The sequence below is a fragment of the Trichosurus vulpecula genome, chromosome 9, assembly GCF_011100635.1.
Source record: "Trichosurus vulpecula isolate mTriVul1 chromosome 9, mTriVul1.pri, whole genome shotgun sequence".
NCBI classification, from domain to species: domain Eukaryota; kingdom Metazoa; phylum Chordata; class Mammalia; order Diprotodontia; family Phalangeridae; genus Trichosurus; species Trichosurus vulpecula.
In genome coordinates, this window is record NC_050581.1 from 96,793,840 (window position 1) to 96,807,093 (window position 13,254).

The 13,254-nt window shown below is 37.4% G+C and overlaps 1 protein-coding gene across 1 annotated transcript in view; it reads right to left on the reverse strand.

Annotated features, from left to right (window-relative positions):
• TTC39B (tetratricopeptide repeat domain 39B) overlaps positions 1-13,254 on the reverse strand; it is a 145,480-nt gene that overhangs the window by 38,720 nt on the left and 93,506 nt on the right. Inside the window, exons 4-8 of the mRNA XM_036738064.1 lie at positions 10,876-11,007; positions 9,911-9,987; positions 5,716-5,783; positions 2,617-2,681; positions 289-394 (exon numbers count right to left, since the gene is read on the reverse strand). Coding sequence (XP_036593959.1) covers positions 289-394; positions 2,617-2,681; positions 5,716-5,783; positions 9,911-9,987; positions 10,876-11,007 — 448 coding nt within the window. The remainder of the gene's footprint in view (positions 1-288; positions 395-2,616; positions 2,682-5,715; positions 5,784-9,910; positions 9,988-10,875; positions 11,008-13,254) is intronic.

Genomic DNA, 13,254 nt, shown 5'->3' on the forward strand with positions numbered 1-13,254 from the left:
ATTAAGAAAGAGCTCTGATTCCCAGTCTTGTGCTTCCCAAAATTCTACCCTCAACTTTCACATCCAATAGGCTTTTTTGGTTTTGAACCTTGCAATGACAACAACCAATGCACCGAAAGCCTGTGAAATGCCTGATGATGCAAAGCTTTCAGAACAACCTTGTGGGCTCACTTGGCTCTATCTGTGCACAACAGCCCAGGTGGAATCAAAGAGAAAGGGTGGCATGAATGTGATAATAAGCATCATTTTGTACAGTAAGGTTCTGGTATAGATATAAATATATCCTACCAAGTTAAATGCTCCTATTCCAAGCTTCACTCCTCCTTCAAATTGATAATAGGTTTCCTTCTGTTTTTTGTTGCCCTGAGTCATTTGTAGAACAGAATAACATTCCCTGGATTCAAGAAAAGAAATAAAATAAATTCCATTTGTGTGATACTTTAAAACAAACCTAATTTAAAATCAAATTTTGCATTTGTGTATGACATAACAAAGTATACCCTCCAAAATATTAAGGGAATTTTCAAACTGCTGAAGCTATTCTGAAACTACTCCAACTACTGCTAAACTATAATCACCAAAGAGGGGGAGCTTCTACTTTTTAAAACAGCAGACGCCTTTATACCATCAGCTCAAGACATAACCCTAGCAGCACCCTTTATCAAATCTGACATTTCAGCTGTAAATGGGTGGGCATAGTGTTAATTTTGAGAGTTCTATGTATCATTCACCTAGGAGGCACCACTATCACTAAGAGGAAGCTTTATGTAAGGCAGAAAGAGAAAGGTTTTTGATTTCTTCAGATATACAGTTTGACAAAACTACTGCAGTGGCCTGAAATCATATTCCCCTCAGAAGTGGCCCAGAAAGCCACCATCAGTAAGTTCTGAATTTCAGTATATAAGTGCTCTGATCATTTTGGCCCTAGAGTGACTCAATCAAGTTATTTTGGTTTGATTTGGTTGAGAGAGATTGTAAATGGAAGAAAAGTGGTTATTTCTACAATTATCTTTTGTCTATGCTTTCAATTTGCTCTTTTCCACAAGGTATATTTCCCTAACTTTTCCTTTCCATTTTCAAATATTTTCTTATTTTCCCCTTTCAAACCTCAAAAAAAAAAACCTTAAAAGTAAGATTTTGCAAGGCCCTTAGCATCTGACATTTAAAGGATGAGGGAGGGGAGAGACACGGATTCTACCTTTAAAAATCACTAGCTTCCTTTAAAGGTTCAGGTGTCACCTGCCGCATGAGGCTTTTTCTTATCCTTCCCCCTTCCATCCTACCAATTATTAGTCTCTCTCTCTTGCAATTACTTTACCATTTTCTCATGTATATATTGTCTTCCTCTCTCCAACCCCCAGGAAAATGTAAGTGCTTTGAAGAGAGAGACTATGTCATTCATACAAAGACATTTTTTGTATATCCAGTACCCAATACTGTGCCTTGCACACAAAATGTCTGTTGAATTGAAATATCATGAACAATCTCTAAGAAGATCTAAGAGGATGTAATTACTGATTTTTGAGTTGCTGGATGACCCACAAATTGAAACTAACAAACCATCAGGAAGAAATGCATTTTCAATTATCACAGTACTGTGCTTCTCCTCTAGTCTGGTGACACTTTTGCCTGGTCCTCCTTGTGGACCATCACTGTCTAGACAACCAATCAAGATTAGAAGTGTAATCTATAGCTACAAAATGAAGCAAAGACAACTAGTCCATGTAGATAATGAGTCTAAGACCATGGCTTCATTAGCACTGACCTCCAAGAAATTTAGCTTAAGATCCAGGGCAGTAGTGACCAACCTGGAGACTGACAGAATACAGTTATTACTACCAGGGCAATTTCAGGTAATTAATATACAAGTCTCACAAGTAGGGCTACCATATTGTGTGGGTACATGGGCAACTGTGACTACCAACACTGTATGCTTCAGCCCAAACTTGATTTCATAAAGTTCTTAACCCTGTTTTGGGACTGAATAAGTAATAGCAGTTATTCATCAACAATAACGCTGCCAGTTACCAACATAAATCACCTCATATTTAGACCTCCTTATAACAATACTTCCATTGATATAATGTTCTTCTGCACAGTGCTGACACATGAGCTCAGCAGCCATCAAGCAGTTAGGTTATCAATCTTGAATCACCAAACATCAGGCAACATGCATTACTACTTCGTTACTTTCCAAGGATCCATGATTTCAATGTGAGTATTCCTTCCACTAATATAGATATAACCTCTCTACGACTTGTTAGACGATCAGCAAAAGTTGCATGATCAAAAGATCATCACCCTAAAGCCCACCTGATGATAAGCCTTCATGACCTTGCCAAGTCTAGTCATCAGATAGACAGCAAACATTCAGTTAGCTGCTGGGCCAACACTCAAAGCCTTTCCAGTTTCACAAAAACAAGCAATGCTTTTTGTCCATTAGCCTAGCTGTCAAAAACCCAACACCACCTAAATATCCTGAGGCTTTTATGGAAGAAAAATTAATTTTTAAAAATAAAAATCTGACTATACTCAGATTATGAAGGCTGTGGGGACTTTTTTTTTAAAGGCCTGAATCACACCAGTTTAGTCAAAATATTTGAATTATTAACTTACTTATATATTTGGTAACTTGTTCTAATTTTGAGTCCACCTTTGATGAAGTTGATCATGTTTTCATCCTGAAAACCATTTAATGAATAATTAGGTCATTACACACACACAAAAAAAAAATCCTTTCACTGTCCCAACTGCTGTGCCTAGCGCAACAAATTTTAAACTTTGGAGACAAAGTTTTCAAGAAAGCATCTTTTTCATGTACTTTAGGAAATAGTTTTTTCACTGTTTTTCCCTAAGCTGGAGAGGAAAGGGAAGGAATGAATTTTTACCGGTGCATTTCAGCATTAATTACTCACAAATCAGTCACTTTTAAATTACTAAAACAGTGATCCCTATGAGTCACGGATTATGAATCTTTGTAGGCGGAGCATGAATTTAAAAATGTAAAATGTCTATCTTTGCATTCAAATAGCATTCTAATAGGTTTAAAGGACATGCTAAAAGGTCAACCTTTTCCCTTTCTCACCAACAAAACAGCACTTACTTTTTAACTGTACATGTTTCTCCTTCAAGGAGACTTTTATTAGCAAATGACTTCTGTTTAATATCCTTTCCAGTCCTAAGCTCTAGTGTGAGCTCTGCATGGTCCTCTTTGGGCAATTCACTTAAATATTCCTAGGCCTCATCTCTATAAAAATAGAGTGCTGAGTTAGAAGTTTCACTAAGGTCCCTTTTAGATGCAAATTCCTATGATCCTATTAGAGTCCTTTAAGTAAATTGCAACAGATAACTCCTTGAAGGAAGTTCATCACCAGTAGATGGTGCCATAGGAGATTTTTTTCAACAGTGTTTCACACTGGTGGAATAAAAATGTCGAAGTTGAAAGGGACCTTAGAGATCATCTAGGATGCCCCATCCATAAACAAAGATGGGCTGGAGCAGACTCATACTATCTCTGAGAGCCATAATCACACTGAATTTACAGAATTTCAGAAAGCTACAAATCAGAGCTTGATTTATTATCTTCTTGATTGTCTTGATTTTTGGAAGCAATGGAGAAAATGTTAATAATGCACATTAAACTTTAAAAGTGTGTCATGCATACATTTTTTCTTGTAGAGCCAGTTGTTAAACATTTACCAGCAGCATGTCACTACCATAAAAAAATAAGGACCCAATGTAACTAAAATTCAAGTGTTCTGACTCTTAATCCTATATCTTTTCATTACAATTCTCTAAAACCCAGTAATTTTATTTCATAATAAAGTTGCGAAGACTCCAGCATTTAATTTCTTGTATACCTAAGTGTCCCTCTAAAGTTAAAAGCATCCAATTTAATTCTACCATCTTCATTTAAATGAGTAACATTTCAAACTACGGTACCAATAGACTCAGAGTCTACCACTTTCTGCACAATAATCATAAGCAAAAGTATTACTGCTCAGTTAAAAATCTGAGAGTTTCAACTAACCAAATATTTTGGCCAGGAAAGAATTTTCTAAACTGTATGAGAACTTCCTTCAAGTAATACCCACATTTCATTTTACAATTTAGCTTAAAAGTCCCCAAATAGGTACCAAGACCTAGTTATGCAAGTCTTGAACCTCCAATTTTGAAAATAATACATTAAGAACAACTTTAAGGATTCCATGGTAAATGCCATGTCAACATTGTTCAGTCAATAACCCCGAGTTATTTTCAACAACCTCAAACTACTACCAAGGCTTAGAGATTTCCCCCAAGAAGCCACAGATCTAGTCATTTAGACCACTGAGTCAAGTTCAAGAATATCTTCACTAAACATGGAAATGCAACTAGTAAGTTAGAAAAAAATGAACATTTTAAGGGTGGATCTGAAATAGTATAACCGATACTCAAGGCTCCTGGGCTAAGATTCTTTTGTTTTTATCAGGAGGATTTGTTATCTATCCAATTTACTTCCACCCTCCTTCCTATATCTCTTCTCATCTTTCTCACCTCATCGTACCTGCCACAATTCTCCAATGTCTCAAAGATTTGGTTTTTAAGAGAGCAGGAAGGCAGTGATGGACCTGGTAACTGCTGCTGCAGCTGCTCCTAGAGCAGAAGTAACAATGCCCTGGAGTACAGATTCTTTTTCTTGATCAAGGGCACCACAGTGTGCTGTATAATTTAATTCAAATCCTCTCCCCAAAGGAGAAGCACCTAGTCATAGTGGACAGTGAGCCCACCTGAGAGTCAGAAAGACCTCAGTTCAAGTCCTACTCCTAGAAGGAGTTTCTTTACAGGGAGTTCTCTATAATTAAATCACATCCTCTCAAAACAGGAATAAAACAAGTATGAAGAAAAGAAAATACATAAACATGAAAATAAACATTATGAGAAGTACAAAAATTAGAACTACCAGCTTATTATGCAAATACATGCAAAAGAAATTTAAAGGAATTTAGGTGGGGGTAGATTCAAATGGTGCTAGGTCTAAACAATTACTTATTTCTAATCTTCACTTGAAATAAGCTGAGAAAAAATATTTAAAAGTCTCCATGATGTAGGTAACTTGCTAATTAGTCAATCTAAAAAGGGTTTCTGGCCAGCACTCTGGGCTTAAATTAACAATGACTAATTCCCATTCCACTTAAAAGGGACCCTAAAGAACTTCTAAAAATAAGGGCTGTTCACTTCTAATTATCACAGTTGTTCTCCACCAGACAAAGGAGCAAAATAACTTTTAAAATAAGGAAGACTTAACCAGAGCACTTCTAGCCTCTTACGAGTACAGAAAATAATGAAACAAAAGAGTTTAATAATGTGCCAGAGCAACTACTCCACTATTTCCACGCATGAAAGAGCCTAAAAATTGGGGTAGGCATAAGAGTTTTCATTTAAAAGGTAGTGATTAACACCAGATGGAGTTTAAAATCAGACTAAAGACAACGAATTCGAATAAGAAAGCTACCTCTGGGTATTTGGGGGGCAGAAGAGGGTAGGAGAGGTGGTAACCCAACAAAAATGAGAATACCACTGGTTCTAGCAATACTTTTCTTCACATCACCTGTTAAAATTATCAAATGGCCCTACCAAATGTTCATTCAAACAGCTATTTAGATATTTCAAGATGCATTTTGCTCTTAATATGAAAAGCAACAAATGAACACTAAATCCCACAATATTTATTACCTGTAAAAATGTCAGTGCTGCTTTCTGTAGTAGACATTCCGCATAACAGATTTCTGCGTGCATTTCCTCTATTAGTAACAAACAAAATATATTAAAGAAAATCAGTGAAACATCACATGCATTTTGTCTTAAGATGCTCAAATGAGATCTACAGCAACACATGATCCCAAGTAAGTCTCTAAAATCTTGAGAAGCAGCACTGCCTGGGAAGACTGGAGTTTAAACATCACTTGTGGCTCTTGGAAACTATGGGGCCATGGGCAAGTCATTCAATCTCTCTAAAGTTCAGCTTCCTCATCTATCTACAATGAGGAGACTGGCCAATAAGGTCCAAGACCTTAGAGAATGAACAATTGGCTCTGTCTCCTATAAACCCACTTGGAGGATCAGTGAACCTGCTTTCCAGAACAGGCACCCCCTCCCCAGCCTCCTATAAAAAACACTCTCACATATTCTCAGCATGGTAACAAAAAGCCTTTTAACTGACTAACGGGCTGAACTGAGAAGACTTACAAATGGTTTGTAAGGAAGATCGCTCCCTTCCCAGTAAAAAATAAAAAAGAAGTGACAAAGAAGAAAGAAGAAATGCTGGGAGGTAAAATTCAGCAGCAGTCATTGTCCCTGAATATATTTCTATTTCTCTAGTTTCTTGTGTTTATTTTTTATTCTGCCCTAGGGGAGAGGGTATTCAGAGACAGAACTGACTCAGTTACAATCCTGGGGGCTTTTGAAAGAAGAACCACCAGAGTCTCCCTACAGGAGTTCATTGCAGTCTACCAGTATTTTCATTTGCATCTTAAATGTGAAAATTGAAAGGAAGAAAATTTTAATATACTCGAAAGTTTCTTCTTGCCCAGCTTTCAAGGCAGGTGCTTATAATCCAGTACTCACCCGCCCTTCTGGCTCACACTACTCTCTAACACCAATTGCTCTGCTCATTTGCTTATTCTAACAGTACAAACAACTTGCTCACTCCTGCTTCTATGTTTATGATCCTTTTTGTTCACTCTAACACCTCAATCCTCTGTCTCTGTCTCTCTCTGCCCTTCCTCCCCTCCCCCTGCCTCCTTTTGCCACCCTACCCCACTCTTCATTACCTATTCTCAAAGCTTGATCATTCCTAAAGGCTCAGCTCAAGTCCTCCCTCCTTTCTCGATTATTCCAGCCCACATGGATTTCTTCTTTGTCCAACTACTCCCCAATTAAAACAGTCCTGGGCTCATAAAAAACAATTAACACATTTTTTGTTGATTGAATCTTTGCAAAACGAAAATCTTTCACCTCCTTTCTTCATTTAAGTACTATAGTGCCACTATTTAAGCTAATACAAGGAGAAAAAAATTTTTAAATGCCTTAACTAAAAATAATCAGAAATCATGGCCATCAGAATCAAAATATAAGAATTCTTTATATTAAATGTCTAATTTTAACACCTACTTAAAAACCAGTTCAGGGCAATATACCAGCCAGCTAAAGGACTAGGTGGAAACTTTTATCAAATGTAGAAATGATGAGTGGGTGTATGACATGTTAAGCCCATGGAAACTTTAATTAAATGCATGCTCTGCTGCAAACCACCAGCCATTCAAGAATGTAAATGAAAATTACCAAGCAGAAAAATAAATCACATACAAATGCTTCAATGTTTTGACTCACTCTATTGGAAAAAGAAAGTCTGTTTGGGTTGTAGTGGCAGCCAAACACATACACTGGAAATAAAGTGTAACGATTCATAAAAAGAGCCCAGACTAAAGTCTTCAGTTCATCTACTGTTTGCACTGCTTTATTAGGATGAACAGGAGGATAAACCCTATTACTTTTCCAGAACTTTCACTTCTGAAAGCAAAAGTCAGGCAGGCATTGGAGGGATCTGCACTTACACTAGCAATTTCAAAGGGTTGTTCTCAAGAGAGTGCTTAAGACATTCTAGAAATGGCAGCTGCCATGTGCTAGACTCGATTCCAGAGGCAGGGTTACATAAATGAGTTGTCCAAGATCACACAGATGGGAAGGGTCAGAATAGGGACTCAAACACTGAGAAGTCTTCTGTCCAATAGGTCCAGCATTCTACCCACCACACAACAGACTATCTCTTGTAAACAAACGATCCATAAATAATTCATAGTTATGTAGCACTTAAAACCACAGCATAAGTGGTTTTAAAGTGCTTTCCTCACAATTCTGGATATTAAAATATCCTCACTTTATACATAAGAAAACTGATGCAAAGAGGTTAGTGACTTGACCAAAGTGACATAGTAAATGCTGGACCTAAAAATCAAATCCAGGATGCCTTACTCCAAGACTAGGGCTCTTTACATCACAACAAATCCTAAACTAACCTGAATTTCAGTGTTCACTGAGTGGGTGACAAAAATTAAAATTTTCATTAAAAAACAGTACTTGGTAAATGGGTACTTATTGGCCCATTTGTTTTTGTTTGCTAAAATAATATCTCCCAAGGATAACACAAGATATACAAACTGCCTTCATCTATGTACTCGTGCCCACAATCTCCTTACTGCATGACCCTGAACAAATCACTCAACCTCTTGCCTCAGTTTCCTCAAATGTAAAGTGGGGATAAAGACAGCACCTACCACTCAGGGTTGTTGTGTGACTCAAATAAGATCATATTTGTAAAGTACTTAGCACAGTGTGTGGTACACAACAGGTGCTTAATAAATGCTTATTCCTTTCTTCCTTTCTACTACTATCTCCCAAATTACCTATGATTTCTCAATATATCACTAAAGTAAAAGAATTTGAGTCATTCTACACCACAGGAAGAATACTTCTAGAGGACAAATTGCTAACAAAAAGGGGGAGAGCAAGATGGAATAAAGACAACAATAGAAAAGAGAGAATTTTATATTTGTCTTGGTCCTAACACCCAATTTCCTAGTATATAATAACGGCAGCTAAGATGGCTGGAAAACATGCCCTAAGCAAATTACTTGAAGAAATAGAGTATATTTAGCCTATAGAAAGGAAAATTTGAGAGTAGGGTAGAGACATATAATAATTTTCTTCAAGTATGTGAAGGGTTGCGAGGTAGAAGAGGTATCAGATTTGTTCTACTTGGCACCATAAAGAAGAATTAAGAATGGGAGAAATCTGCAAAGAGAAGGACTTAAGCTTGAAGGGAAAAGTGAGAAAAAATTCCCAACAGCCTGAGTTGTACAAAGATGATACGGGCTGCCTGGGGAAACACTGAGCTCTCATCATGGCAATCTTTCAAATAAAGACTGAATGAGTCTTTATATTATGTAGGGTATTTCTGTCCTGGGTTCCCATTTGACCAGGTGGTTTCTAAATTTCCTTCTGAGATTCTGCTTTAAAATTGTCCTGTGTGAACCTGACCACTGGGAATGATGGAGCTATTCTCACTGAAGTGTCATGGCTGCTGGTCCTCGTTGTACCCTATCAGAGACAGCAGGATTCTCCAGATAGAGGGGTTAGCATTTTGTCCCTTAAAGATAAGTCCTTGATTCGTATAATAAGCATGGTATTTTCCTTTTGAAGAGCTACAGAAGACCGGATAGGAGAGTAAGAAGAATACTTGCTCTGACCAAAGGAAACGGGCTCAACTCCCACCACTGATGCTTATTACCTGTGTGACTTTGGACAAATCACTTAATCTCCCTGGCTTGTTTCTTTACCTATAAAATGAGGGATCTGGATGAGTCTCTGAGAGCTCCTTTCAGATGGCATGATTTATTCTCTGATTGGGTCACTTTAACAGCTTCCCCCCCCACCCCAGACTACCACTGTTGCCACCTATAAGCCATTATTCTCTGAGCAAAATGCTAGAAAAATTCATCTATTTATATGCTTGAAACATCTTGCACCATGATAGCACCACAAGCTAGGGCACCATAAGCTGAGAACTGTGGGGTCTCTTGCCCGTCATCAGCCTTATCAATGCTATGTAAAAATATATGGATTCTTGAATGTCCACATTCCAATTATCATACCTAATGCCCAATTTGACCAACACTGTCAAGAGACCTCAAGGTGCCCAGGAGGCAGCCTAGTAAAGTGTATGATGTGTTCAGCTTAAAAGTCAAGAAGACCTGAGTCCCAATCCTGCTTTACCTACGAGCTAAGTGAGCCTGGATAAATCACATAAAGGTGGATACTGATGGCCTCTCAGGCACCTTCTAGTTTTATATCTTATGATCCTCTGACTCACCTTCACTCAGCTGATCCACTGATGATTTGGAAACAAGATTTGACAGAGATTCTACCATTGTGTTTCTTTTTCTGAATCTACATCGAACAAGTAAAAAAAGGAAGAATAAAAGCATACAAAATAAGAAATTAAGCTGAATTCATTTCATTTCCATTTAGTACTCATCTCAGATACAACCCCTAGATATAACCTCTAGAAACTATATTAAGGAATGATCGAGCTAGGACCCGAAATATTTCTGGTTGTTTTTCTTAATCCCACAGGCCAAGAACACTATTTTTGTGGTAAATATACATGAACAAGCAACAGAAAAAATCTCAAAAGCCTCAAAAGCTTAGAAAAAGTCTGATGCTTGAAAGTCCTCTGAATCTGGAGGGGACAACAGTGGGAGGGAAGGAATGCTTGTAACACTGAGATCAGACTATTCCTTATGAATTTTGATACTAAAAGAAGAACCCCTCCTGAGATATTTCTTCTGTATTTGTACATCAAAGACAGAAGTATGATTTTTAAATCCATATTATCTTCAGCTATTAAAAAGGTTCAAAGATGTTCAAAATAAATTCTAAGATGGAGAATGCTACAAATGATCATGTAAAACATAAAACAAGAACACCACATTATTGGTCAGGCTTAACTGCACCTCCTGAACACTAAAACAACAAAAATGGAGAGAGACTTGTTTGCTCAACCCAGTAAGTTGTCAGAACTGTGGATCAAAATACCATTTAACCAAATCTATCTGCCCTTTAGCCCACCTGGAAATACTGTTTTGTCATTTTTTACAAACTTTGACACTGATAATAGGAGCATAGGAGCTGAGATCTATCTTTCTTTTCCTAACTAAAGTAACCCACTACGGTGAAGAATACAGCTCTCTGATTTTGCAGTTATCATCAATTTCATCACACAAAATTTAAGGTTGGTATTCACTCTTCTCCCATAGTTAAATTACTCAGGCCTACTTTTGACAGGTTTGTAAAGCTTCCTTCATTGTGGAAATGCCATTTTGGATGTCCTGGTGTTCAAAGGTCATTGCTGCCTGCATTACTAAAATAGTGCTATAGCCCAGAGCATGATACATACTCTCTTTCGACCTGAAAAAGACATAAAAAAACAGAGCATTTAAATTAGACTCTGGAACTTTTTAAAGACATCACACTGGGACTACATATAAAATTATAAAGCTGTATCTATTACTTCTCACAACCACAATAGTATTTAATCCATCATCTGGATCACTGATTTGCTGAGTACTGAGGACTAGGTACACTGTATTCTAGAAACTCAGCCACCTAAAAACTATTTTGAGGACTTTTACATTCAGATTTATAATAACTGTCTTAAATCTCTGCTTCGCTTGGCACAACCTGATCTTTCTTTCACCACAAGGGTGCACATTCATTATGAACATATTTTTTAAAAGGTGGCAAGCAATGAATTTTTCCCTACATCTTTACCTTTTCATCAACCAAAGATCAAACAAACAGTTCACTGGATTCAATTCTTGAAAAACAATTCAGCAAAAAGTTCCCTTATGTTAAAAATATGATGGCTCCACACACACACACACACACACACACACACACACGCACACACACGCGCTCTCTCTCTCTCTCTCTCACTTCTTGCTCCCTCTCCTTTTTGCTTCCCTCATACCCAAGAAAATGAGAGACAAAGAAGAAGGACCCATGTAAATAAAAATATTTATAGTAGCATTTCTTTTCATAGATAAGAACTGGAAACAAAATAGGTGCTCACCAATTGGGAAGAGACTGAACAAATTGTGGTATATAAATGTAATGTACTTGTTACAAAGCTTTGTGGGGTGGGGGCGTTGCCCCAAAGAGAGGAGATAGAGAAAAAACAGATTTTTTTTGTTCAGAAAAGTAATTAAATTTAAAAAATGCATAGGAATGTAATGGAATGTTATAAAGTTAAAAAAAAAAAGACAAAAGGAATGAATTCAGAGAAACCCAAGAAGGATTATATGAACTGATTTGAAGTAAGCAGAACCAGAAGAGCAATTTCAAAATGACAATATTACAAAGAAAAACAATTTTAAAAGACTTAATAACTCTAATCAACATAATGATGAATTATGAATTCAGAAGAATGATGAAGCATGCTTCCCAATTCTTAAGAGAGTTGATGGAGTTTAAGTAAAGGATGAGACATTTATTTATTTATTTGTTGGCTTGTTGATGGGATATATGTGTATATATATACCCACAATTATCTTTTTCTGTTCTTTATAGATAAATGTTTATTTTGTTGATATATGTCAAGTTCATAATTTTAAAATTTTCCTGCTACAGCAGGAAAATAATAATCTTCCCTGGCTACATAAGAGAATTAGCATATTTGTGTAAAAAAAAAAGCAGTTGATTCCAGGTGGGAAGGGCTCTAGAGTTCAAATTTGCAATGGGTAAGTGCTCACTCATTGGCTTCCATAGCTGTCATATGAACACTCCTGTCCTCCTTTACCCTAGTTCAGGAGATTACCACACCCCCCACCCCCCAAAAAAAGGCCCACAGATTTTATGATCAGACAGTGAGGATCCAGGGCAACACCAAACCACAAGTGTATCTATCATAAAGACAGAAGGGGGAAAAGTTATGGTAGTGAAGGAGAGTCAGCCATAATCCAGAATATATACAGAGGAGATCTGAGTAATCTTCAAAGTCTTTTAAATAATGTGGACGTGACAAGTCAGCAATTTATTTATCTTGGTAAGAAAAAGGCCAGGACTAAGAGATTGGGAATCACAATGCTCTTGAAGTGAGGGGTCTGGCATCAAATCAGCAAAACTGCTTACCCCAGGGCTGGGAAAGCAAACAGGCATTAGTATGGCGGCTCAGCAGAAAAACAAGGTGGCCTTGGTCAGGAGCTGAGAGGATGCAGAAAGGCAGCTGCTTAGACGGGAATGGAAGGTGTAGAAATGGGGCAGCTGCTCAAAGGCAGAAAGAGCCTTTTACCTACTCTCAATGAGACCTAGCCTCTTAAAAGCTATCTGACCTACAGCAAGTCACTTGACTTCATCCTCTTAAGCGCCTTCAAGCTCCACACGAATCCTATGATTCTATGATTGTTATTTCTTAGCTATGAGCAAGTTTTAGAAACACTTTTCATTTTATCTTCCATTTAAATATTAATGCCCAAATCAAGCTTCTATGGAAAACAAACCCCAAACACATCACTCCTTTCCTGAATGGAAACAGCCAATCTGCCTCTTTGTTCTATGTGCATAAAGCACACGTTGTTTAAAGGCACTGCCAGGGCCAAAAGAACAGCTTTTGGTAAGGCTTTACAGAACATTAACAGTGGCTCCAAAACCTCAAAT